The following is a 27,485-nucleotide window of genomic DNA, read 5'->3' as shown; positions in this document are numbered from 1 at the left end:
CATCGTCATTATTGCAAGTGTTAAAATAAACGTCTGCGTAGTTAGCACAGCTAACGTCCGAGATGTTGTAAACGGACTCTGAAAAAGCGGGATACAGTAATTTCCGTAACACGTAGAAGCAGCACATTGCGCATGTGTGCGGGTCCTATAGGAAAGTCCATACGCTTTGCAAGCCCGGTGCTGTATGGGAAGTCCCTGCAAACGTTAATGTTGTTGTCGTTGTCAGCCTATCAAAATATGGCACATACCCACACTAGGGGATCGGCCAAGAATGGGGTGACTATTCACTTGTATTCAGGTAATTAAATTATAAAGCACGCGGGAAAGCAACACCGGATGATTCTTCCTCATGAACAGAAAAGGAATGAAAGTTTTGATTTCAAAATTAGTAATAATAATAATAATAATAATAATAATAATAATAATAATAATAATAATAATAATAATAATAATAATAATAATAATAATAATAATAATAATAATAATAATAATAATAATAATAAAGAGAGGGATTGAAACAGATTTATTAAGCCAAAATGTACTAATTGAGAGGAAAGCAAAGTTTGTAACCCTTAGCATGGCAGTCGGTGAGATTCTAGCAGGAAATTTAGAACAGCGGTACAAACAGATCTGTGGCTGAACCCAAAGATGGTGGCACCAAAAGAGAGCAAGAGCGGGCTGATTAAACTAAGACCAAGCAGCCGCAAGGGCTCCTCCAGCAACCTTCTTCTCAAAGAGGTGTAGCGGCGACAGTAGAGCAAAAAATGCTCAATGGATTCGGGCTCACGGCAAAATGCACAAAGGGGAGATAATAATAATAATAATAATTGGTTTTTGGTGGAAAGGAAATGGCGCAGTATCTGTCTCATAAATCGTTGGACACCTGAACCGCACCGAAAGGGAAGGGATAAAGGAGGGAGTGAAAGAAGAAACAGAGAAATAGGTGCCGTAGTGGAGGGCTCCGGAATAATTTCGACCACCTGGGGATCTTTAACGTGCGCTGACATCGCACAGCACACGGGCGCCTTAGCGTTTTTTCTCCATAAAAACGCAGCCGCCGCGGTCGGGTTCGAACCCGGGAACTCCGGATCAGTAGTCGAGCGCCCTAACCACTGAGCCACCGCGGCGGGGTAGGGGAGAGAGCGCCAAACCCTACCTGTGTAAATAGAAATTTAGAGGAGGTATACGGCACCGCAGCCTCGTCAGAGATACTTCGAGCTGTCGAGATCGACAAATTTTACTGTTCCAAGAATATCTGAGGTACTGATAATCCGCCGATGTTACAAGTGTTGTGTCTTGCGGGCTTGAAAACGCACGTCGCCGAAACCTAGATCCTGTAATATAGGCTGTAGCCGGGACGATAGGCAACACGGGGCCGCTTCGGGAAGCGTTTGCGAGCGTATCAGCAATCTCATTAACTGTCACACTGCTGTGACCGGGAACCCATACAAAATTAACAAGACTCAAATGCGGAGAAAGCAGGGACAAGAATGTACTGAAAATGGGACCGTCAACATGCGCGGCGAGGGACGAAAACAAAGATAAAGAATTGGTAATTACTGCCGCAGCGGTAATAGAGGGGGGTAGCTCGCGCAGGGAAAGTACTACTGGCTGAAACTCTGCTTGAAAAATAGGGGCGAAATCTGGAAGCCGCAGTGAAAAGGACCAGTCTAAATGTGAACAGAATATTCCCACACCTGCCTTTTCATTTCACTGCGATACGTCGGTTGCTATTGCAATATTTGTAGGTAGGGTCTTTAGATGATCGTCTAGTAGACCATTTAGAATACAGGGTGGCAAAAGTTTTGCATTTTGGGGGTAAATATCGTCGAAAACAATGTGAACAGCGGGCCCTCTGCATAGCGCAGGACGGGTGTCAAAAATTTTCACATCTAAAGGCTCAAGTAATCTTTGCACAAACACTACCTGTGTGATATGAAAACGAGACCAGAGTGCACTAAAATAGGAGGTCGGCTGGCAACAGGAAATGCTTTGTGAACGGTGGAAATGAGATTCGTAGATTCTTAGGTAAGTCTGAACAGTTAAAAATTGAAGTCGAGAAATGAGAGGGGGAATACGGGCTTCAAGGTACAGCACATTGGTAGCCACAAATTTTGGGAGGCCGAGGCACATTCGAAGTGCTTCCCTCTTCAAAAGAATGAGATGACGAAATTTGTATGTAGGCGAGAATGAAAACAACACAGATCCGCATACCAAAATTGGCCTGACATACATTTTGTAAATCATTAATAGCGTATCTCTTCTCATGCCGTACCGGTGACTACACAGTCTACGCAACATGCCAACGGCACGAGCCCCCTTCACCGCTACATGGTCAATGTGGGCTCGCCAGGTGAGTTTCTCGTCATAAATGACCCCAAAGTATTTTAGAGATTGAACTTGCGGTATTGGTTGTAAGCGGCAGGTGAGAGGGACCACTACAGGATTCTGTAGAGAGAAAACAAGGATGGCACACTTGCTAACACTTAGCTTCAGCTGTAAGCTAATCAGCCAGTGCTCAAGTATACTCAGATATGACTGCAACAGACCATGCAGTGAATGTATATCCGGCGCAGCCGCAAAAAACGCAATGTCGTCCGCATAGACGTAAATGCGTACATGCCGCTGGAGAGGGATTGAGCTCAACAGAATATTAAAGAGCACAGGAGAAAGAACAGCTCCTTGCGGTTCACCTCTAGTTTGTTTGTACCACTCTGAATGAACACCATTACGAACGTAAAAGAATTCTCTAATATAAAGAAATGCAGATATCCAAGCAACTATACAATCTAGAAACTGAAGAGACTGTAGCCTATGTATTAGGATGGAGTGTTCTATACTGTCGTAAGCTTTGGCGACGTCTAGCGTAACCAAAGCCGCGACCTGGCGTTGACGACGAGCAAAGAGAATTCTGCTCTCAAGATCAGCATGTGCATTCCATATCGAAAACCGTGGCCGAAATCCGAGTAGACAGGGGCTGAGTATATTTTTACTGGCCACGAAGGCTGTCGCCCGAATTAGTAACACCCTTTCTATTAATTTCACCACGTGTGATGTTAAAGAAATTGGCCTAATATTATCCAATTCATAGCCTCCACCCAGATTTTTCAGTAAAGGAATCACCTTAGCCAGCTTCCACTCAGGAGGTATCCAAGCGTGTTTGATAACGCAGTTTAGGAGGTGCAATAAGTCGGGAGACTCCTCATAGAGAATCTTGAGCATCTTTGTAGTGACACCATCAGCGCCACGAGCACCCGCTGCTTATCTCTGTACAACTTGGTAAACAACATTGGTCGCCAAGGCAGTAGAGACGAAAGCCGCTTTTGCAGGCTCGTGGCATTTAATTCAACCGCCTGTATAGCTTCTTTAGGTTACATAACTAACGACTGTAAATTACTAGAGGACGTGAGCAGTTTTCTTGACCATAGAAAGCCGAATAGTGGACGTCGGTTGCCCGACTTTGAAAGATAATCGAAGTGTTCTGAGTCATATTTTTCCTTCGCACGAGAACCTGTTCGTTTAAAGGTGGCTGCAATAAATTTATAATCACTCAAGATATTTGGGCATTGGTTATGAAGAAGCTTTTTCCATGCTGCCTTCCTCCACCGGTAATCTCTTGTACAGTCCGCATTCCACCAGGTAGAATAATTCCCTTTTGTTGGCCGCACCAAAAACTCCGACTTAATACGGCGTTCTTCTTAGCCAGACATATGCTTGTTGACTGGTGGGCCTCGGCGATGTTAGACACTGAAGCAAGGGCAGAGCGCAACGCCGTCGGAAATCTGTCATATTTACATGTGACCGCAACTGAGAAGACGCCGGAGTTGCACGACATATGATATCAAAATGAATAGGTATATGGTCACTTGAGGTGCCGCTATCAACAGTCGACCAATTCGTTACGCCAATTACAGGACTAATGAACGTGAGATCTAAAACAGATTGAGTGTGAGCGAAGATAAGTGGCCGATCCTGAATTTAAGCACTTCAGGTTGTGATCAGAAACCCAGTCCCAAAGGCGCTTGCCGCATGTATTAGTCCTAAAACCCCACGACACATGGTGAGAATTGAAGTCCCCAGCCACGAGAACTGGGTTTTTACAGTTAGCGAGTAACAAGTACAGAGGTCTAACATCCTGGACTCTATTGGGGAAATAACAATTTGCTATTGGAAAAGGAGAGCACCCAGGAAGTACTAAGTCTAGAGCCAAAATCTCACAGTCAGGATACATTTGTTGAAAAGATACCATAGCCCTGTGGCAAAATTTTGAAGAGACTAAAGTTAGTAAACCCTCTCCTCTAGACTGGCGCTCTAGGCGAAATGAACGGTAATTTTTGATATGAAAATGTTTTTCGGTTGAAAGCCACATTTCTTGCAGAATTATGACATCCGGATTAAGCTGGGTAAAAATGCAGTGTAAATCTATGGAAGCTGAAAGAATAGAGCGACAATTCCACTGCAGAACTCGCAACGACGCTATGGTTGCGAAAGCCTAGCAGCAGCAACTGCCTGCTCCAAAATGGTAGCCTTGGGTTTAGTGCCAAGCTGCTGCTTATTTGATTTGGGCTGGGTGCACAGAGAAGACAACGAATGAGACATGGGGGACCCGCTGCGCTTAAGCCGCGCATCAGGCTCCACCATCTCGGAACCATAGATTATACCAACATCCCTCGAAGTACCCGAGGTAAGTACCGGGGAAGGGGCTGTAGTACGTTCTTGGGGTTGAGATGCTTCAGGAATTGTAGCCCTGACAAAAGTAGAGGATTTGCTGTCGAAATAGGTGCCAAAGCGGCCTGTACGGCATGTGCATGCTGAGTCGCTAGAACGTTTGTAAATCACTCCGACACATTTGCGACAATCTTTTCCACCATTTTAGACATGGAAGCCTCCACAGCAGCCGCAATTGCCTGGGACAGTTGAGTCTAATATGACACATTGCCGAGCGGTCACACCGGCATAACCGTGGACACGTTCTTTGACCTCTGAAATAGCGTCACGGCGCGAACAGCGTTTTCTGCCAATTATCTCCAGAATTTGGATTTCCTGAGCTCGAGAGGGACAATTTGAGTAGTTTGCAGAGTGGGCACCACCGCAAAGGCAACACTTCTCATTCTTCTCAGTGCAGGTGCTTGTAGAATGACCATCCCCACAGTTGCAACACCTCAAGTTGGATTTGCAACCGCCGGCGCTATGTCAAAAGCGCCAGCAGTTGTTACACTGCAGAGGCCGAGATGATAACGGGTTTGCCCGAAAAATTAGAGGCCATGCCTTGATTTCAGAGGGGCAGGAAGTTCCGACAAAGGTGGAAATCACAGATTCTGTAGGCACCCGCATGTTGTTTACATCCCGGCTACAGCGGTGCACAGCAACGACACCTGTAGCAGACAGAAGCTCAAGAGTCTCTGCTGGAGACAGGGAAGAGTCCACGCCTCGAACGATACCTTTCGTGCAAGCCAGATGTGAAGGGATAAATGAACTTACCCGAAGCGAGGCAAAGGATGAGGCCTCTAGTAAAGCTCTGGCACAGTCGAGGTCTGGCGATCTACACAGAATCCCGCCTAGTCCAAACTGGCGTACCTATGAGATTGACTCATAATGAGAAGTGTCTGACTGGAGAGCAGCCCGAACAGCTCCAGGGTTGGTCATCTTGATTGCACCACCATCGCGACACACAAGCGCAACAGAGATACTGCCGACGCCGCTGCGCAAAAAAGCTTCCACAGCCATGACATCAGGGGATAGAGAAGCCGACAAGGGGGAGCTCCCCTGGCCGTGAGACTGGGTAGACATAGCCCGGGATTACTGCCTTACCGCGTGCTTAAAGCCCGCAAAACGAGAACCCACCCGAAACTTAGCCGATCGTTCCGAGCAAAGCAGAGCATACAGAGCAGAGCAGAGCGATTTGTTTTTCCCTGTTAATGTCAATGTTAATGTTTTCTGTCAGATAACTACGGAGATTGCAACTTCCACTGCTTCGTCCGCGTGCTGAACACGTCGCGAGGACCAGAATCGCCTCCATAGTACAGCGGGCTGAAAGGGGGCAGTTAAATGGTTAGTAAGAATTTACATAGTTTGCGACCACCATTGTAACCGATCATCTTTTACGGGAGTTCAAGCCAGCAGGTCGATTCTTAAGCTCGTAGAAGGAAAAAATGTAAACGCGGGGCCCAGATTTCAGGCTGCTACGATTCTTGCTTCCTTCCAGTAGAAAAGGAGGTGTTCTGCAGCTTCGTTACCTTATTGTCGGCCCTGTACAGCATTTCAGAAACCCAATTTAGCGAGGTTTTCATTGAATATGTGTTTTGCTGCTGTCGTCTCGTTAAAAATTTCAACCACCCTTTGCCATAGCGGCACGCCTTTTTTATTTTTCTAGAATATTTCCTCATTCGTAATTTGAAAACTTCGGAAGAGAAGCTCTTTGAAATGTCAATGAGCACTTGAGAGCGCCTGCACGGGTGATAGCAGTGCCTGCCGCTTGCGGGAGAACAATAGGAACAACTGTGCTATCCCAACTTAGGGCCTGTACCGGCGCAATTACGCCTCCATCCTGTCAGAAGAGGCTGGGTCGCTCCTTTTGTTATCCTGGGGGTGTTGTGTCTGGGTCAACCGTGCCGAACATTCCTCAGACGAGCACGAAAAAGAGCGTCGACCGCAGCTACTGGTTCGTGGTGAGGGGAAGTTACCCGGCGCTCCCGATAGGGCTAGCGTTGAGTGGTGCGATACTTATCTGCGTTTACGTACAGCCACACCTGAGTACCTCGGTCCTCTCCATGCTCTAGTGGCCAACGTAGTGCATTGTGTAAGCCCAGCGACTTGAACTTTGTCGGACGTTTATCGTTGATATCGTTTCTGCGTGGTCTATCATCGAACTGTAGCAATTTCGTGACGACTGTCCTCATTTTTTTTCTTTTCGGCACACCACTTGTCGAGTTGCCGCTAAGACAACGATGGTGCAACGGTGTGCGGACTAATCGCTACGAGAAAAAAAAGTTAGCTATGTCAGTACCTTCAAAACAGGAATCTTCGGCTACTTTCATTAGCATAAGCAGTAGGAGGTAACTGGACGTTGGTGCAGTTTTTCGCTACATTTATTAAGATTACACATTATAGAAATACTGTGCTGTGCTGTGCAAACGTCCTCTTGTCGTCTCGTTCGGTTGTCAGGAGGCACATATGCGTCCAAATGTCGCATAGTCGAAACCCTTGGTTTCCAGCTTTCATTTTCACCGAGATTACATCGGAGCAGGGAGCTCTCAGTACTGACATGTAATTCTGAGATTAATGTTCTCGAAGACGTTGCACCATTCTGTGGGGGTTCAAAACGTTCCGCGTAGCCTCGTTGCTGCGCCTTCAGAAATGTCGGTACAGAGCTTTTTGTTCCGCGGTAAATACCACGGTGCACAATGCAGACATTGGCACTATCACGAGGACAAGACCTCGCGTACGTGCAAACACGTGTGCCACGAGGATCGGGTCCGCTACCTACGGTGGAGCGAACCAGTCACATTGGAGAAACGGAAGAGGTGAGGGGGGGGGGGGAGGTAACGGAAGTGGGACACTGGGCAAGTGTGCTATGGTGCGATGACCCGCTGGCCGCCACTTTATGTGCGGAGGTGAGAAGTAAGTGGGCCTGCTTCTGACTGATGATCTCTCGAATAGTTTGGCGTCTGAGAAGGCGGGCCTGTCGCGCTGGGGTTGGAGGGTGTAAAGACCCCAGACGTCTGCCCCGGTACATTATATACTTGATACAGCTTTATAATTAGACGAACAATTAACTGAATTTAACTACATTAGGGACCAAGAATATATAGCGAAATTGAAGGCTGGCAAGATCGGAGGTGAGCACAGTTCTTAAATTTTCTCAATCGGCAATGTGGTTCGAAATATTCAACGTCAAAAATACGCATTCCACAGCTCGTTGAGCTGGTTTTCACGCATTACATATTTATAAAATGGTGTCGCTGTGCGTAGTCTTGTCGCGGAAATCACTTTAACTGCTTTTGTTTCATAAAATACACAAACGGCTTCTTTATTTGCTTCATTAAAAATGCGAGCGACATTTTATAACTAAGTAATGAGTCAAAGCCAACTCAATGAGCTTTAAAATGTGTATTTTTAAGTTTAATATTTCGAACAACATTGCCAATTAAGGAGATTTGTAAACTGAGCTCAACTTCGATCCTTCAATTTCGCCTTCAAAGGCCTTCAATTTCGCCTTATATTCTTGGTCCTTAATAAAAAAATTGAGTAGTAAAATTCAGTTAATTGTTCGTCTAATTATAAAGCTGTATCAGGTATGTAATGTCCGCCTTGCTGTGGAATCCACCTGCACAAACCGCAATGTCGTATCTATCGCGCCTTTTCAAGGAAAAATCTGTATCGAATAAGTTGAAGCACATGACATATACATGTTGTTTCAGGCAACTAGAACCAAGGATTTCAATAAAGCGGCGCACCGGAGGTAGGTGAAACAGATGCATATTGTTTCTCGTCGTGTAGCGCTCCTCAGACTATTTTTGAAATGCCACTAACTTAGTGAATTATTTTATTTATTTGAAATACTTCCAGTCTCTAATTGAGACATAAGCAGGTGGGCATAACACGTATCACAGCAGAGGATAACATTTCTACGAAAGACAGCTATAAATTAGACAGTTCATATCACAGAAAAAAAACTCAAAAGAAGTTGACAGATTTGCTCAAGTAACTGAAGAAAAACATGCTCGTTCGAAAATATGAACATTAACATGGGCACAACACGTCATGTACTCCTTAAAATAGACAAAAATGCAGAAAAATCTTTCTAACCACTCCTCTAGTTTTAAAACACGGCTTCTAGTTCGGTACAAAAATTTGAAAATGAATCGGCGTTAGTTATGGATTCGTCTAGACGGTTCTATTCTCTTGTTACTAGCGGGAAGAAAGAATTTTTGAAGGTGTCACTGTGATAAGGATATTCGGTTAGGGTATGCGCGTGCTGGTTCCTTAATGCACGTTTTAGTGACAGTGAAATGTACTTTGATGAATCGATCTTAAAAGTGTTATTAAGGAGCTGATAAAGAACTTTTTGTCGCGCGCGCTTTGCCCTTGCTGACAGCGTTTCAAGCCTGGAGATTTCAGCTAGTTGTGTTGGTGAGTCGTTTTTTTTGTATCTGTTGTGAATAAACCTCACTGCTTTACGTTGAATTATTTCAAGTCGCGAAATATTGGTTACAGTCTGAGGAAACCAAACAGTGTTAGCATATTCTAGTACAGGCCTAACAAACCTTTTATAAGCTAAAAGTTTAGTTTGTGTTGGCACAAGACGAAGACACCTTTTAAGAAAGAACAGTTTTCGTAATGCAGTAGAAGTAATGTTGTCAAAGTGTTTGCCCCATCTAAGATCGTTAGTTAATGTAACTCCTAAGTATTTGTGTTCATTGACGAAGGCCAGTGGAGTACCATTGATTTTGTACAAGAAATTTGATGGTTGCTTTTTTCTAGTTACTGCAATTGCTACAGATTTCACTTTGTTAATTGACATTTGCCAATCACTACCCCAGTCCGAAAGTTTTTGCAGTGATCTGCTAAGTATGGCATGATCTTGATGGCTTCTGATTTCTCTGTAAATTATGCAATCGTCTGCAAAGAGTTTGATGTTACAAGTAATGTCGGTGGTAATGTCATTAATAAATATAAGAAACAGCAGTGGCCCAAGGACAGACCCTTGAGGAACTCCGGATGTGACTGGTATCGTTTCAGATTGAATGTTATTATACAAAACGAGTTGGGAACGTTGCCACAAGAAATCTTCAATCCAAGCCAAAAGTTCCCCATCTCCGATGTAACCCCGTAGTTTTACGATTAGTTTGGAATGACATACGCAGTCGAAGGCTTTAGCAAAGTCGAGTAATATGATGTCAGTTTGGCTGTTTTTGTCAATACTTAAAGCTAGGTCATGCACAACTTCTGTTAATTGAGTAACTGTTGATAAGCCGCGGCGAAATCCATGCTGATGAGGCGATAATAAGTTATTGCACTCTAGAAACTCTGTTAGGTGCTTTGAAATTATATGTTCTAGTATTTTACATGCGGTACTAGTGAGTGATATCGGCTTGAAGTTGGAAACCAAAGAAGTATTGCCTGATTTATGGATCGGCAATACCTTGGCGATTTTCCAGTCGTCTGGTAGTCTGCAAGTGGCAAGGGATTTGCGGTAGATTAGACCTAGGTACCTGCAGCAGGGTTCGGCATATCGTTTTAAAAAGGCGTTTGGAATTTCATCTGGGCCACTTGCTTTTTTACTGTCCAGACCGAGCAGAAGATTGAAAACACCAGCGTCGGTAATGCTAAGGGGACCAATTTCCGAAGCACTGCATAATTCTGCTCTGGTTATAACACAGTTATCTACAGTAAAAACTGAACGAAAGTAATCATTATAAGCATTTGCTTTTTTAATCTTTTCTTCAACTGGCAAGTGTGAAGTATTATTTCTGTTGGTGCTAAAATGTTTCCAGAACCATCGCGGATTATTCGTGAGGAAATTAGGAAGTGCAACCGGAAAGTAGCGTTGTTTGGCCATTTTTGCTTTTTGCTTAAAGTCTGAAGTAGCATACGCCAGTTTGCTTGTTTCAAGTGCGGTTACTCCTTTGGATTTCATGTTCTGCCTGAGCCGTTTAACTCGTCATTTTGCATGAATAACCTCACGTGTAATCCAAGGATTTTTTGTTCGGGCGCGTTTTGTTAACAGCGGTACAAAATGAGATATACAGTGACCTACAGTGTTCTTAAACTTAAGCCAGAGAGCATTATTATCTGTATCTGTATTGCATGAAAGTGCGGAAAAGGAATGAAATGCATGTTCGAGATAAGTGAGTATGCTAGCATCGTCAGCTTTGTCAAAATTACGCACCGTTGTTAATTCAGTTCGAGGCGTGATTGTGATCCCCAGGGGTAGTAAGCATATGGGAATGTCATGGTCAGACATCCCTTTATGATGTCAGTCTGGGACTGGTCTAGCGGAAAATTATCGCTGAGAAATATAAGATTAAGTATTGTTTTCGTTGTATCTTGCGTGCGTGTTTCACATGATACAGTTTGGCGAAGGTTAAAGTTCAACATTAAATCGACGATCGCATAAGTTGCAGGGGATGAGAGGTGCATATTTGTCCAATCCATCTCAGGTAGATTAAAATCACCCATGAGTATAACTCGAGTACTGGGATTGCGAATGTGACGTTGCATGAACTCTTGAATGATTTTTATGCTCTCGTGCCCTGAAGAAGGGCTACGATAAACACAACCTATGACAATATGAGCCCCATGGGCTTCTAGCTTACAAAATATGGCCTCGGCTTCTTCTACATCTGGGAGGATGACAAAGGAAAAGTGTTGTTTTATTAGTAGCGCTACGCCTCCGCCACGTGACTGGCGATCTTTACGTATTACTGAATAGTTTGGAGGGGCGATTTCATCATTCGAAATGTTTGCCGTCAGCCACGTTTCGGTGATGCCTACTATATCGGGATCGTGCTCTAGTAGTAAGTACTCAAGGTGATCAGTTTTGTTGAGGATACTTCGGGCATTTATGTTTAGTATTGTTAAGTCCTTGATTGCACCCTGCGTCGGGTGTTCTGCGACGGCGGCCGGCTTAGATCGTAGTTTTTTTGAATGGAACTATGTCATTTATTTCGTCATCCCATACAAATATGCGGCTGTTGATGTAAAGTTTATCAAATGCCATTGAAACCTTCTCACGTTTGTCACGGTGTGGCTTAGCTTTTTCCCACAACTTCTTGCGCAGTTCTCGTATTTTTAGTGAAAAATCTTCGCCAATCGAGTATTCCGTTTCCTTTAGCTTGTGACAGTTTTTCAGTATTGCGGATTTCTGCCTTGTATCAAGAAGTTTAAAAATGACCGGCCGTGTTTTATCGGGTCCTGGTCTTCCGAAACGATGTATTCGTTCAATAGCAACCGGGTCTAGCTCTAGGGTGTCTTGTATTATTTCTTTGTTGACAGTGCTTTCAAGAGAATCATTGGTTTCACCATCATTTTCAGGTAAGCCGTATATGATCAGGTTTGATCGTCTACTGCGGTTATTCAGGTCATCAATTTTCTTTTCTAGTTTTTTTATTACACAGTCCATATTAGCTAGCTGCTGATGGAAGGAGGCAACAGAATTCTCAAGTCGGGTAAGTGCATCTAGTTTTTTTTCTATATCGTCCAGCTTGTTTTCCTTTATGTCCTTAATGTCTGAAGCTATTTCCTTAAGTTGCTTGGCTATTTGAGCCATATCCGGACCAGGGTTTGTTTCTATATCTCCTCCGAGCAGCAGTAGCTTTCGCAAACATGACGTCATGCAAAACACAAAGCTCAGTAGCCGCGGGCACGGCAGCACTATCAAACATGGGTCACTTGAACAAAAACATTCTCCGTACTGTTTCCTCACCTGCACGATGAAAGAAAACGGATTCTGAGCGAATCGCATCCCCGCAGTGCCGCCGTGCCCAATGCCAGCTGAGCGTTCGTCGGTGCTATATATTGGCCAGCCCAGCGGTGGCGTTATCGTCAGCTCAGGCGCAGTAGACACTGCGCAGCTTGTCTCCGATAGGTGGGCCAGGTGGTATGCCGTTGTAGCCGAGGGAAGTCGATGACGCGGCACATGGAAATCTGTGTCGAAAACCCATCGTGTCATCCGGTTTGCGTTGGTCTGTCCTGTGCTCCCAGCCGAGGCATGAAGCAGCAGGCCAACGAAGAACTGCACGATGAAAGAAAACGGATTCTGAGCGAACCGCATCAATATTGTTTTACAAAATTTTATTATTCCCTTTGCAGTCTCGTACGTTTCATTAAGTTTTAGAGGTTGTTAAGAAGCAACCGATTCACCTTTTTTTTACAACGTATCTCTTAAGTGGTATTTTTTTTCAGCATTTAAAGGAAGAAAGCGAAATATTATTTATATCATCAAAATACCACCAGCCCGCAAGGAAGGAAGCAGGAGTGGGTGGTACAATGAAGAAAATAAACAAGAAAAAAGACGCAACAGAAGAAGCACATTGTATGCAGACAAAAATAGGTCGCACTTAACAGAATGACTGAAGCAATGAAAGAGCAATACTTTTCATATTGCTTGCACAGAGATTAGCCTTGCGCATAGCGAGTGTGTACTAAAGCAAACATAGGGCAACAGAGAAAGGCAATTTTAACAAGATGACGGATCGCAAAGCCGTCTATGTGGGCAACACGACCATTCAAATTATGTTAGGCATCACGCACCGAAGCATAGTACGGGAAAAGTAGAGTATATACGAGCATGTAAAGACAAGCGTCACTATAAGTCGAAGACCAATGCGACTCGACTTCAAGTATACTTCAGAATGACTGTATGGTGGGTTTTTTGACAATGCATGCACTGAGCAGGTTGTTTTGCAACGGATATTCTTGCTGAAGACGAGGTGAACGAAGTGTCTCGGAGGTGCGCGAGTTCTGGGCTTGGGTTCTCTGTGCTTTTTGTGGGCCCTGTGCTCTCGGCCTGTGTGCTGTGCCCGGGGCGTTCTTGCGTCATTCCCGCCTTGGACCACGTGACCACGTGGAGGTGCGTATTTTACACGCTGAGCACACCACGCAGCTTCGTATTGGTCGTCAGGCCGGCTCTACCACCATGGCTCCACCCGGCGAGTCAAGGAGCTCCACTACCGCTCCTTTCGTGACCACGGCTCCTCCTCGCGACCCCGGCACCTTTTCCGGCACTGATGGCACGGATGTGGAAGACTGGCTTAGCCTCTACTAACGCGTCAGTACCTATAACAGGTGGGACCCTATGTTAATGCTCGCCAATATAATATTTTACCTCAATGGCACGGCACGGGTGTGGTACGAGACCCACGAGGAAGACCTAACAAGCTGAGACGCCTTCAAGGAGAAGTTGAGGACGCTATTCGGTAGGCCTGATGACCGGCAGCTCGCCGCCAAAAAACAGCTTGCGTCTCGAGCCCAATCTTCGACAGAAAGCTACGTGGACTACATTCAGGACATCTTGGCTCTTTGCCACAAGATCGACGCTGCCATGAGTGAGTCAGACAAGGTGGGTCACGTGCTCAAAGGCGTTTCAGGCGATATTTTCAACTTCCTTCTTTGTAAAGGCTGTCCCACTATTGACTCCATCATTAAAGAGTGCCGTAGATTTTAGCAAGTGAAAGGCTGCCGCATTCCGCAGCTGTTTTCCCGTCTTCCCAACACAGCCGCGACATCTTCCTGTGAGTACCAGCGATCTCCATCCCGCGTGTCCTCGGACGCTCCTTTTGTCAACGATTCTGTCACTGGAATCGTCCGACGTGAACTGGAGGCCCTCGCACCTGTCATATCCCCGCCATACGTCCCTGATACTACCCTGTCCATCGTGTCGCTTATTCAGGCTGTCGTCAATCAAGAACCGGCCAACCTGGATCTTTCCCCCCAGGTGTGTCCATTGGCCGCCCAGCCATACGCCAGCCTCCTTCCCCTGCTTTCCGCCCCACCTACTACTCCATGTCCCGTTACCGCAATCCGGCGGAATGGCGCGCGGCTGACGACAGACCCATCTGCTTTCTCTGCTTCCGCGTTGGACACATCTCTCGACATTGCCGCAGCCCTTGATCGTCGCCTCCCCGCGGTGGCTTCTCCAACTACCATCCTGACCCTCAGCGCATACATCAGCTGAAGCATACATCAGCTGACGTGTACATCAGCTGAAGTCCTTCAGAGGAGTCAGGTAGACGCTGTGTACTGTGATTTGAGCAAAGCTTTCGACGTTGTTACTCACTCATTACTTCTACAAAAGCTTCTGCTGTTTGAGATCGACGTTTCAATTGTAGCCCTCCTACGCAACTATCTTGATCGGTCCTGCTTTATCAGTGTAAATGGACAGACCTCATTTGTTTACACTCCAACCAGCGGAGTGCCTCAGAGCTCGGTATTAGGCCCGCTTCTATTCTTTGTTTTTATCAATGACGTTTCCTCCGTGGTCAAAAACTCCTCGTTTCTCATTTATGCGGATGATATAAAAATGTTCAAGGCAATACATACTCTTCATGATTGCTTGCCATTGCAATCGGACATATCCGCCTTCTCTGATTGATGCTTGAAGAATGGGCTCACTCTGAATTCATCTAAAACCAAGGTTGTCTCATTTACGCGTAAAACGCACAGTCTTCTCTACTCTTATTCTGTGAATGGTAGGCCGCTGCCTAGGGTTGATGAAATTAATGACCTCGGCGTACTTTTCGACCGTAGCCTCAGCTTCTCCTCTCATACAAAACGCATTGCTCTACAGGCTATGCGTACACTCGGCTTCATCTGCAGGCTTTCGAGAGAGTTTCGAGCCCCACTTCCTTTCTTAAAGCTCTACCTCTCCATGTGCTTGCCGCTTTTGGAATATGCGTCTGTTGTTTGGAGCGGTACTTGACAGTCGAACTGTGAAAAAATCGACAGAGTTCAGCTAAAGTTTTTACGCATATTTCAACATCGGTTTTCGTGCAAAACTTCCAGCTCTCGTCCCAGATGGAGTAACTCACAGCAGCTTCCTTCTCTTAGCTGCCCTCGTGTGAGGGCAGATATAATTTTCTTGTATAAACTTCTTCATGGTCACATTCTATGCCCTCAGCTCCTAGCGCGCATCCTTTTGCGTGTACCGCGATAGAGCATAAGGGAATTCAGACCATCCAAGTTTCGGCGCTCCTGCACTCCCTCTCCCCTCTGGACAGAATGCAAAAGTTGTTTAATTCTCTTTGTCCTCACCTTGATATATTCGAAAATTCTCTCCCTTCCTTTATATTGGATGTCCGTGACGTTCCACTTTGAGCACTATTTTTCTCATACATAACTTCCCTTTTCATGCATTTTGTCTTTACTACACTTGTGCATTTGCACTGGTATTATATTGTTTTTTTCTCTCCTTAATTGTTCATCACGTCTATTTGTTTTTATTAATATTATTTCTTTAATACTGTGTACTCATGCCTGATTGTCTGTAACGTGTTCACTAATTACATTTCTTATTGTGTATGATTGTATTTCTAGCTTCTGTTTCAGAGGTTTCATATTCGTTCATATTAGTATGGGCTTTATTCTTGTTTGCATTTTGCTATATGCTGTACTTGGCTGTTATCGGTCGTTGTTGTGTTCATTCTCTTTGCTTATTGTTTCATTAGTTATTGATATGTATGTGGCCTGTTCTAGCTGTTTTCATTTACCGCTGTTCTCGCTGTTTTCTTGTTTTCGCTTTTTTGCTTCATGCTTGCTGTCACGCCAAGTTTATATGTCTTTTTTTTTCTATCGCCTTGTCTGCTGCATTACCTCCCCTGAGTGTCTTCCTTTATGGTTGGTTGGTTGGTTGTGAAACTTTATTTCCAGCGGATATAGAGGAGCGACACGAAGTCGCCCCCCGCTTAAACGGCGGCCGCTATCCCTTGGGCAGCGGCGGCGTCTTCAGCCAGCTGGAGGAGCTTGATCTGTATCCCCGGGTCGGGGCTGAGCATTAGAGCCTCCCAATGAGAAGAGTCGGTAATGAAGTGACTCGCGGGTAGGGACTGCGGGCAGTTCCAGATCATATGATTTAGATCGGCTTTCGCATCACAATTTTTGCATTTGTTTGAGTAGAGTCCTTCCGAATAGAAGCTACACAATTGGGGATTTGGATAGGTGTTAGTTTGAAGTTTACGCCAGGCTTTGGCCTGCTGCTTGGAGAGCGTTTTATCTGCTGGGGGGAATCTAAGTCTTGCAAGCCTGTAGTGCTGCAGGATTTCTCTGTAAGAAAACAACCTGTCCTTGCCAGAGTATAGGGCGGGTGGGCTGCACGACGCAGCTCGGCGGGACAGTTCTCGAGCTAGGTTATGAGCCGCCTCATTACCAGCAAGGGAAGCATGAGCAGGCGTCTAGATTAGGCGAATGCGCCGCGTGGGCTGATAATTTAGCAGAATCCGTGCTGCTTGTGGGGAGATTCTTCCAAACGTGTAGTTACGTATAGCCAATTTTGAGTCGCTGACAATGGTTTCTGCCGAGGATCCCACAATGGCTAGAGCAATGGCTGTTTCTTCTCCAACATGTGTGTGCTGAGTGCGTATAGTGCCCCCTGTTATGAGTGTACCACGTTCCGTGGTGACCACAGCTACCATCTTGTCAGCCGAAGAATCTGCCGCATCTACATATACCACAGAGGTATCATTAAGAAAGCGTTTGCCTAATGATTTGGCTCTCTCTGTACGACGTTCAGCGTGGAAATCTGGGTGCATGTTCCGAGGTAGTGGAGGAATGACCAGAAGCTGGCGTATATGTTTGGGAAGGTCAGTTGTGGGTCCGCCTTGTCGTTCGTATGTTATGCCTAGTGTGGACAGAATGTGTCTGCCAGTTGGTGTGGCCGATAGTCGTTCGTACTGCGAGACGGTTACCGCTTCAATAATCTCGCTTAGGGTGTTATGAAGACCGAGACCTAACACTTTCTCAGTCGCTGTGTGCATGGGTAGCCCAACTGCCTGTTTGACGCATTTTCTGATTATGGCCTCCACTTTTTCTTTTTCAGCTGACTTCAGATGTAGGTAAGGGCATACGTAAGCTATGCGGCTTATCACAAAGGCTTGTACTAAACGGAGAGTATTGCTTTCCTTCAAGCCCGAGTGGCGGTTACTAATGCGGCGAATGAGTCGCATAATTTGCTGCGAGGTTCCCTGAAGCTTCCGAATTACGTCACCATTGAAGCCGTGTTCTTGTAGAATTAGGCCCAAGATTTTAATTTTGGGCACTCGAGGAATTGGGACTCCGCGAATACTGAGTTCGATGGCCGGTAGGGTTTGCGCAAGGGATCTGATGTTGCGGAATATGATAAATTCAGATTTGGCTGGAGAGCACCGCAGCCCCCTAGGGTCTACATAGTTCCCCACGATATCTATTGCATGCTGTAGTCTCTCCTCGATTTCGGCATCATTGCCCTCGGCGGTCCACAAGGTGATATCGTCAGCATAGAGGCTGTGGTGGAGTTGCGGAACCTGCGCTAATAGGTGTGGAAGTTTCAACATTGCAACGTTGAAGAGAAATGGTGATAGGACCGATCCCTGAGGGGTGCCCTTGTTGCCGAGGGGAAAGTCATGCGAGTGGAGACCTCCTACTTGAAAATGCGCCTTTCTACCTGAAAGAAAGTCGCGGATATAGTTGAAGGTGCGGGCTCCCACCCCGAGTTCATGAAGGTTCTCCAAGATCGCATCATGTCTGACATTGTCAAAGGCCTTTTCTAGGTCAAGTCCAAGAATTATTCTGGTGTCCCGCGTTTTTGCCTCAATAATCTGATGCTTGAGCTGAAGCATTACATCCTGCGTAGAAAGTTTTGGTCGAAATCCAATCATGGTTGGAGAGTACAGCTCGTTCTCCTCCATAAACCGGTTGAGGCGGGTATGAACTACGTGCTCCATGAGCTTACCTACACAAGACGTGAGCGAAATCGGCCTGAGGTTCTCAAGGCTGAGTGCCTTCCCTGGCTTTGGGATGAGAATGATCTCTGCCGTTTTCCATATTTGTGGGATGGAGCCCTCTGACTAACATTTCTGCATATACTCAGTTAGTGATTGTAGCGACACTTCATCCAGGTTGCGGAGGATCTTGTTGGATACTGCATCGGGGCCAGTGGCGGATTTGCAGTTTAGCCTGGCAATCTCTGCCCTAACCTCATCCACTGTAATGGGGGAGTCGAGCTGCGTGTTTTCCGGACCAGCATAATCTGGGAAGGCTTGGATAGGAGCATTGCCAATATATCTATCTTTAAGTTCAAGTAAAAGGTCCTCTGGTGGGCCTGCATACTCATGCACAAGCTTCTGCAGGTTCTGCCTCTGGGTGGTTCTGCTACCTGTAGGGTCAAGTAGATGACGGAGCAAGTGCCAAGTCTTAGAGACTCCCATATTGCGATCCATTTGGTTGCATATGTCATCCCAGTTTTGTTGAGTAAGTTTAGCTGCATGATCCTCGATCTCCTTGTTTAGCCTAGCTATTCTTCTGCGCAGATTGCGGTTCCACCGCTGTCGTTTGAGTCGGTTCTCGAGTCCTCTCTTTGCCTCCCATAGGTGAAGAAGCCGGCTGTCCGCAATCTCCTGGTGGTCAGCCTGGTCTAACGTATGGGTGACTGCTTTGGCATCTTGACAAAGATCCTGTGCCCAGATATCTATGTCTAGTATTTCGGGGGTATCAGCTTCTCGGGCGGCTCTTTTAGCGCGGAACGTGTCCCAATCGACAAGGGTGGGGGCTCGAGCGCTACGACGTTTGGGGCCAGTTGAGGTCACTATTTCCAATATGTAGTGATCGCTGCCGAAATTTTGTTGAGTGTTTATCCATGTTGGAGTGCCCGAATTTTTAGCAAAAGTCAGATCGGGAGACGTATCCCTGGAAACACTGTTACCGCAGCGGGTGGGGACTAGTGGATCTGTAAGAAGAGTCAACCCACACTGTTGTGCGGTGAGCCACAGTTTTCTACCTTTAATGTCCTCCTGTGCGTAACCCCAAGCCGGGTGTTGGGCATTAAAGTCTCCCGTGAAAATGACGGGGTGATTGCCTGCGAGCTTCAGGGTCGCCTGAAAAAGCGGGCCGAAGCTTGCTTTCCGTAACTTTGGGCTGCTATAGACATTCAGCACAATCAGACTGTGGTCGGGTTTCCTAGGCGGAATTAATTCGACTAGCACGTGTGTGACATTTGTGACTGGGGTATCGTGCTGTACTACCGCAATATTTCGTTTGACAAGAGTCGTGACTCCAAGCGTTCCACCCCCCGATGAAAAGGATTGATACCCAGCTAGCTTGCTATTAGTTTGTGTCTCTTGTAGTGCGATTAAGTCCGGTCCGTCCCTATTGTTGAGGAATTGTTGGAGTACAGCTCGTTTGCGGCTAAATCCTCGGCAGTTCCACTGCCGGATGGTGTAATTGGGTTGTGGCGCCATGTTGTTGCTAGTCGGATACCGCTTCAGAAGAAGCGGGTTTGCGAATTTTGTGAGGAAGGAGCCTGCTCTCTGCTTCCTGCTGCCAGCTGCCTAAGTTAATTAATTCCTGCCGGTGTCTGCATAATTCTTCCATGATGGAAGTCATTGTAAGCTGCATTTGAATGAGGGTGCTGTTAGTCTGCGTTTGCGCTTCTTCAATTTTGTGAATGGTGTCGGCTAGTGTTTGGCCTTCGGACAGGGAATCGCCTGCTTTTCGCTTAGGCGGGGGTGCCCGCGTTGATTCAGCATGCATGTCCGCTCCGGCGGAGGTAGAGGGGGTAGGTTTATTGGCGCCATCGGTCGTAGGCGGTGACCCAGCCTGCATTTGTTGCTGTTTTAGAGCGGCATTTTCTTTCTTTAGGTCCACGACCTCACGAAGTAATTTCCCTACCAGCACTTTCAGGTCTGCTAGCTCAGAGGGGTTGGAGTTAGATTTCTGGGAGGCTTTATCTGCCCAGCCTACCTTTTGCGTGCCGACGGCGTCCTGGTTCAAACCGGGGTTTCGTGGCTGGTGTGAAGGAGTCCTGGATTTGGAGGCGGACCGGCCTCTCGGTTCCAGTCGTGGAAAGGAGCTGGATCGATGTCTATAATTTGTTCGTCCCCTGCTTTTGGAGCGGCTGCGTCGCTCTTTAGACTGCGGTGACTCTTGGCTATGCTGGGTCAGATGTTGGCGTTCCTGTTCCCAGCGGCGTTTGCTGACAATGTATGGAGTGCGGTAGATTTCGCGGCATTTGTTGCTGCCCAGTTCATGGCCCTTACCGCACAAGGCACACTCAGGCTCGCAGCTATGTGTCTCAGGAGGATTGGCCACGCCGCATCCGCGGCAGCGAGCGTTTTTCGGGTCCGGGCAAACGTCTCTGCGATGTCCGAGTTGTCCGCACAAAGAACACACTTCGTATTTTTTTTTGTAGAGGCAGCAGCGAATCATGCCACCACCGAAGCTGATCCAACGGGGAACTCGCTCACCGTTGAAGAGAATGAGGACCGTCTGCGACTGCGCACCCATGCGCCGGACTCCACATATTGGAGGATTCCTTGGATGCTGAAGGTTCGCAAGGATGTCAGCGTCCGATAGATGTGTCGGAACGCCTTGGATCACTCCTTTACCACTGCCACCCGGCGTGGCGACATACGAGGTGATGGCGATCTTGTTCGCGCCGTAGATGAGCTCCTTGATGTTTAAGTAGCGTTCGACTCGTACCGCGGAATGGGTGGCCACCAGTATGGTGTGTTGCTTGAAGTTGAGTAGCATGCAGTCTTCAGATGATTCTGCCAAGGTGAGGCCCGCGGCGTCCCGGATGAGTTGAAAGATGCCGAGTTGGCCACAGCTCTCGAGTATACGGAGGCCGCCCGATGGCCGGAATATCACCTTGGTTAGGCCCTTGGGTAGGCGAGGTAGGTTCGACGCCACCGATTGTCGAGCAAGTCGTCGGCCAAGATTTTTCGCAGAGGAGTCGGCAGAGTGCCGCATGCTGCCCTGTCCCTGGGCGCGATCGGTTCCATTGTGTGCCGCGGGGTTATTCCTTTGGCGTTGATGACCGGAGCGTTTCGATTCACCGACGGTGAACCAACCATATTGGTGCGAAACTTCTTCGGGGCTAATGTCAGCCCCCTCCACGGTGACTTCCATGTCCAGTGTTGGAGGAATATCCCACTCAGATAATGCGGCACAGCCCCGTCAGAGCGGGGTCGCTAGGCCTGGCGTGGGCCTAGCGGGCCGTGCGTACCGGCGAGAGCCGAAACGCAGAAAAGTCCGCGGAAACAGGCAAAAAGGGACTTGCCGATGCTTCCGACGGCGTTATCCGAGCTTAGAAGACGAAATCCAGGCAAGAGCGGTGTTGACCGTCGCTGAATTCAGCGGTGGGCATGGGTGAAGCGAGGAGCGTTCGCGCGAGCGTCCGATCCACGCCACCAAAAAACTCCTTTATGGTGAAATAAATTTACATTTTGTGCGTGTGAATGGTGTACAAGCACCAAGGCCTTTGGGTTGTTCCTGGGCACCGAAAAATAAAGATTGATTTATTATTGATTCGATTATTATTATTATTAATAATAATAATAATAATAATAATATTATTATTATTATTATTATTATTATTATTATTATTATTATTATTATTATTATTATTATTATTATTATTATTATTATTATTATTATTATTATTATTATTATTATTATTATTATTATTATTATTATTATTATTATTATTATTATTATTATTATTCAAATAAAACCCGTTATCCCTTTTCTGTTCATGAGGAAGAATCCTCCGGTGTTGCTTTCCCGCTTGCTTTTATTTTTTTTACCTGAGTACAGGTGAAAAGGCACCCGAGTCTTGGCCGATTCCCCAGTGTGGGTATGTGTCTTCTTTTGTTAGGCTAACAACAACAACAACAGCTCTGTGCTCGGTGCGGGCCCTGTGTTCTCGGCCTGTGTGCTGGGCCCGGGGCGTTCTTGCGTCGTTCCCGCCTTGGACCACGTAACAGTATTCTGGTATAGACGGATGGAAAAATAAATTTTATGGCGCTCGGCTGCTGGCCTGAAAGACGCGGGTTCGATCCCGGCTGCGGCAGTTGAATTTCGATGCAGGCGAAATTCAGGAGGCGCGTGTACTGTGCGATATCAGTGCACGTTAAAGAACCCCAGGTGGTCGAAATTTCCGGAGCCCTTCACTACGGCGTCCCTCATAGCCGGAGTCGCTTTGGTATGTTAAACCCCATAAACCATAAGCCAAACCAAAAATGAATTACTGAAGCAGTCAGTTTTGCCGGCAAATTCTTAACTTTTTTTGACTGATTACCTTGCTTGGGACGTCGAGTTACCTGTTCAATGTACAAATCCTTCTTGATGCATGGACTGTCATGATATATTAAATACATATATTTCAGCCTATCACGATGACATCTTGAGTGCAAATGAGTCTAGTTAGCTTTTTCTGGGGGCTGGGTTGCAGTTGTGCGCCAACTGCATGCATGGAAGACGGAATCTTAGCGATTTCCTCTGGTCCAACTTTGCTTATATTAACTTCAGTAAATGGGTCCCACACGACAGAAGCATATTCTAGAATTGGTCTAATAAATGTTTTACTTGCTGGGAATTGTTTCTTCTGTTGTTTGTCGCAGGAATCGTTCAAGGTAGCGAAGCTTCCTCATAGCCTTCTTTTGAATTTAGGTGATATGCGTATTCCACCTGAGATCAGATGTGGTCATGACACCCAAATATTTACAACTTTCTACTGAAGAAAGGCAGCGACCATTTATGGAATATTGAAAAGACAAGGAAATCTGGTTTCTTGTAATCGTCATAGATACAGTTTTCTTCTCATTTACTTTCATCTGTCACGCAGAACACCAACATTCTATTTTAGATAGCGATGAACTTAAAAGATCCTGATCATTTGGGCGGCTAACTACGTGATATAAAATGCAATCATCAGCAAACAGCTTAATTTTTACTGGTATATCTTTAATAATGTCATTACTTAAAATTAAGAAAGTGGTCCGAGTACGTATCCCTGTGGTATTCCAGTTAAAACCGAAGCTGGGCTACAACTAATGCCGTCAATGGAGACACTCTGTTGTCTCAAAGAGAGCTATGCTTCTATCCAAGCTGTCAGTGAAGTGTTCTTGAATATTTATTTCATTTTAACAACCGTTTCGGATGGAACACGCGATCAAAGGTTTTTCAGAAGTCTACGTATGTCTACTTGGCTCTGCTTATCCAAAGCTGCTACAAAATCTTCGACAGTTTCGAGCAACTGCGTTACCCTTGGCAGGTTCTTGCGAAAACCGTGCTGCCTCAAATCAAAGGTGTTTATTTTCAAAAAATTCTGACATATATTTGAATATTACATGTTCAAGTGTCTTCACACATGTGTATAAAATAGAAATAGGCTGCTGTAGCACAACGTTTCATAGGTTTTCAGAATTAAGAATAAGAGAACCTTGCCGCACTTCCAATCACTCGGAAGTTCTGCTCTCCTCATGGATTCCTTAAATATTTTGAGCTCTATTCGGCATGCCTAATGAGGAAAGCATTTGATATGCCATCTATTCCAGGAGATTTTTTGCTGCCTGTCTTCAAAAGAAGTGACAAAACACTGTCTTCAGTCATTGGTACATCACTAATGGCGGGAAGATTATAAGGCAATGTGAAATGTGGTTGACTACTGTCATCATTTGTGAACACTGAACAGAAGAAGTTGCAAGAACTCGCAGTTTCCGACTGCTCCGTAATAGTGCTGCCATCAACACAAATGTTCGATATTAGCCTCTTTTCTTTTTGCGTCAAAACTTTCCCGGGGATGATAGAAGGAAGCTCTTCATAGTTACACTGCGATAATATTTCTTAGCGTGTCTAATACTGAGCTCTAACTACCTACGCCGCGTGTCGAAAAGCTTATGCACAGTATCCTCGGAGGGATTACGGCGATATTTCTTTCATTTCTTTTTTGTCTTTCGTCCAAAGCGTACCATGTCTTTATTCATCCATGGGTTCGTGCATCGCGCACACTTTACTCGAAATGGTACGATGTCTGCAATGCAGTTCAAGCCACGGTTTTTAAAGAACAGTCACAGATTATCAACAGAACATGCCTTTGATACAGAAGGACAACGAATTTTGAGATATCAAGTCTGTCCAGCATACCCACGACATCAGCGCGTGTAAAGATCGTCACCATAGATTCCTGTTTTTTGCTTAGTACAATTCAGACCTACACTTGACATTACCATGCTATGACCGGATATCCCTTAAAAAACATGTATTTCGGGACCGCGACGAAGGATGCTATTACTGACAAGGAAGAAGGTCAAGAATAGACATTATTCCACACTGTATTCGTGTCATGAGAACAGGATATCAACAAAAGGTTCAGCGGAGCTGCATATGAAGACGGGGAACTTATTGTTCCAGTTTATGGACAGAACGTTAAAATCGCCACCAAGCATTAAATTCCAGGAATGCCTTCTGCAAGCGCATAAAAATTCGTTAAGCTTTTCTAAAAAGGAATTGTCTGAGTCAGGCGGCCGGTAAAACCCTCCCTCAACGAGACCGAGCTCCTCAAGAAAAACGTTTACTATGACGCATTCGATACCAGGTACGTTCGATTGCCTCTCCAGGTGTAGCATCACTCGGAAAGATAATCGCGACAGAGCCGCCTCAAGAATTCCTATCTCCTCGGTGAATTTGGTAGCCGGTGGCGCTACTTCGTCGTCGGCGATTACAGCCAAGTCTCAGTTATTGCGTTGTACCGCCGTCAGCACGCTTAACACGAACGCTCGAGCGCGCATCTTCCACTGACATTGGCGCCGCTGGGCGTCGGCCGCTGGATCTGAGACAATACTAGGGTGGAAGCAGGGCACGAGCTTGCTCCAACCGCCGCAAACACACCGGGCAGCATGGTCTCGGGGTCAGCGCCCAGCGCTGAGGGGCTGCAATATCAGCGCAAGAAGCGCAATCGAGCGTGCGTGTTAAGCGTGCTGACGGTGGTGCATCAAAGTATTGCCCTCCAAGACATCCGATTTATTCACAATACTACGGGCAATAAAGTTCAGGCAAAAGCGCGTTTGTTTATAAGCTGCTTCAATTCACTGCATTAGACTATCATCACGCTTTCTGACAGGAACCCTTTTGTTCTCTGTAGCATCCCATTCGAAGAGTTCGCCATGAATTTTAATTTATTAATATGTCAACTGAACTTTACCGCCAGCGTTTCTCAATTCCAAGATGCTCAGACAGAGATACTGTCGTTTTATTCTGGCTGGGGCTAAAAAATCTTCTTAAATTGAAACAGTTTGGCCTTTTAGCTTGCGGCAGTTCATCAGTATGACCATCTTTTTCACGGTGGTCAGTCAGCTTAATTATTAGGGGTCGTTGTTTGTCCAGCTGTTTGCGGCCAATTCTACGAATCCGTTCAGCCGAGGAAATAGCTACACAAAGGGTGTTTCTAAAGAGATCAGCAACCACCGTCAAATTGTCTATCATTTCATCTTGCTTTTCCAGCATACCAAACACGATATTGTTTTTTCGTCTGGATTTGTCTTCTAGTTCAATTAGCTTATATTCCATCCTTCCAACAGTCTCTTCAATAGTAATAACTTCTGCTCTTACTTCTGTAATAGCTAATGCGGCTACCTCAACGTAAAGCTTGGATTCAGTTTCGTCGACTCCTTTTTGGATGCTTTTTTGCCCGTCAGGTAATTCGGTGAGCGGTTTTGTCGTGGACAAGGCTACGGCTCTACGTCCCCACAAAACTTCAGTAGTGACAAAGCAAATCCTCAGAACTCAAGCAGAGCATGCAAAGGCTATGTGGGCACGCCCGCTGGAAAAATCATGGGTGTTTAATTTCACAGTACAAGCTTCTTTACTAACCAGTATGAAGAAAGGACGGGAAAGTATTTGGCCTCATGCTGACAGGAAGACAGCCGATGTGCCCACAACTGTCGTGGCCAAGGTGGGCTCTTTATAACTGACGATGATGTCGATGATCCTCAGAGCGATGACACCCAGGGATCGTAGTAGTACTGCTGGTCATGTGCGCATTTTTGAGTGAGCTCGGGTGCTATGATAACCGAGCGCGCTGCATCTTGTGTTGCGCCGGCCATCATTATCGAGCCAAGCGGGAACTGCATATAGAACAGGAACGGATTTAGCCTCATGCCGACACGAGGCCAGCAGACTTGCCCAATAGGAAAAAAATAAAGGCGTGATTGCACTGATCCGCTGCCGTATTACAGCGCTCCCAATCGTGTTTTGAAGGAACGAAACGTGTGCTCTGGCCGTGCCAAAGTGAGCGGCCGCAGCTCAGTTCGACGGGCTGCACAATGATGCATATAAAGAAAATGGAGGCTACAGGGCTACCTTGAAATACGCGACTGCACCACTTTGCCTTCTTGTTTCTGTTTTGTCTATGTGATGGCTCAACAAGAGCTCCGCATGAATCGGCTGTTGGCGGCCTGCCTATCACTTATCCAGATCACGGCGCGTGCTTTCCATGTTCCGGAAGAATGTGCTTACACGCTATCGTGACTATGCGGCGAGCTGCGTAGGCCACTCTACTCGATACGGGGAGTGCGCACACTTTGTTCATACAGTACGTGTATGGCAGCGCTGCAATACGGGAGCGCAAGAGCACAATCACGTTTTTTTTTTTCATATTTGCCGGACTTCCTTTAAATGGTGAAAAAAAAAGAAGACGTAGGATATACGTTGCTACAGATAACTCTGTAGTTCTTTTTACTTCCTCTACAACTTAACGAAAGGCACTGCACATGACCCTTAAGTTAATAATAATTTTTAATAATTAATGTTGGCTAATGAACTAATTAAGTGCGATTAAGAAATAGTCTTAGGAGCGCCACATGGCGTTAAACAGTATGTGTTTGGTTCCACCTAGCTCAGGTGCACCGTTTTTTTTAAATTATTGGTTGAAGTTACAAGAAAAAAAGCTATATAGCACGCTTCATTTAGTGGTTGTCGTTTTCCGTTTCTATCCTCCCTGTGCCGTTTCCCTTGGG

General features: G+C 46.0%; 1 protein-coding gene across 1 annotated transcript; it reads right to left on the bottom strand.

Moving 5' to 3' along the window:
- Positions 1-11,629: 11,629 nt before the first annotated feature.
- LOC144114398 (uncharacterized) lies at positions 11,630-12,466 on the bottom strand. Its single transcript, XM_077648126.1, has one exon. The coding sequence runs from the start codon at positions 12,464-12,466 to the stop codon at positions 11,630-11,632; it is 837 nt and encodes a 278-aa protein (XP_077504252.1).
- Positions 12,467-27,485: the final 15,019 nt, after the last annotated feature.

The sequence above is a fragment of the Amblyomma americanum genome, chromosome 1, assembly GCF_052857255.1.
Source record: "Amblyomma americanum isolate KBUSLIRL-KWMA chromosome 1, ASM5285725v1, whole genome shotgun sequence".
NCBI classification, from domain to species: Eukaryota; Metazoa; Arthropoda; class Arachnida; order Ixodida; family Ixodidae; genus Amblyomma; species Amblyomma americanum.
This window is presented reverse-complemented; position numbering and strand designations above follow the sequence as displayed.

Bases quoted from the DNA above. Each gene is read 5' to 3' on its own strand.
- LOC144114398 (XM_077648126.1), bottom strand. From the start codon at position 12,466: ATGCGATTCGCTCAGAATCCGTTTTCTTTCATCGTGCAGGTGAGGAAA.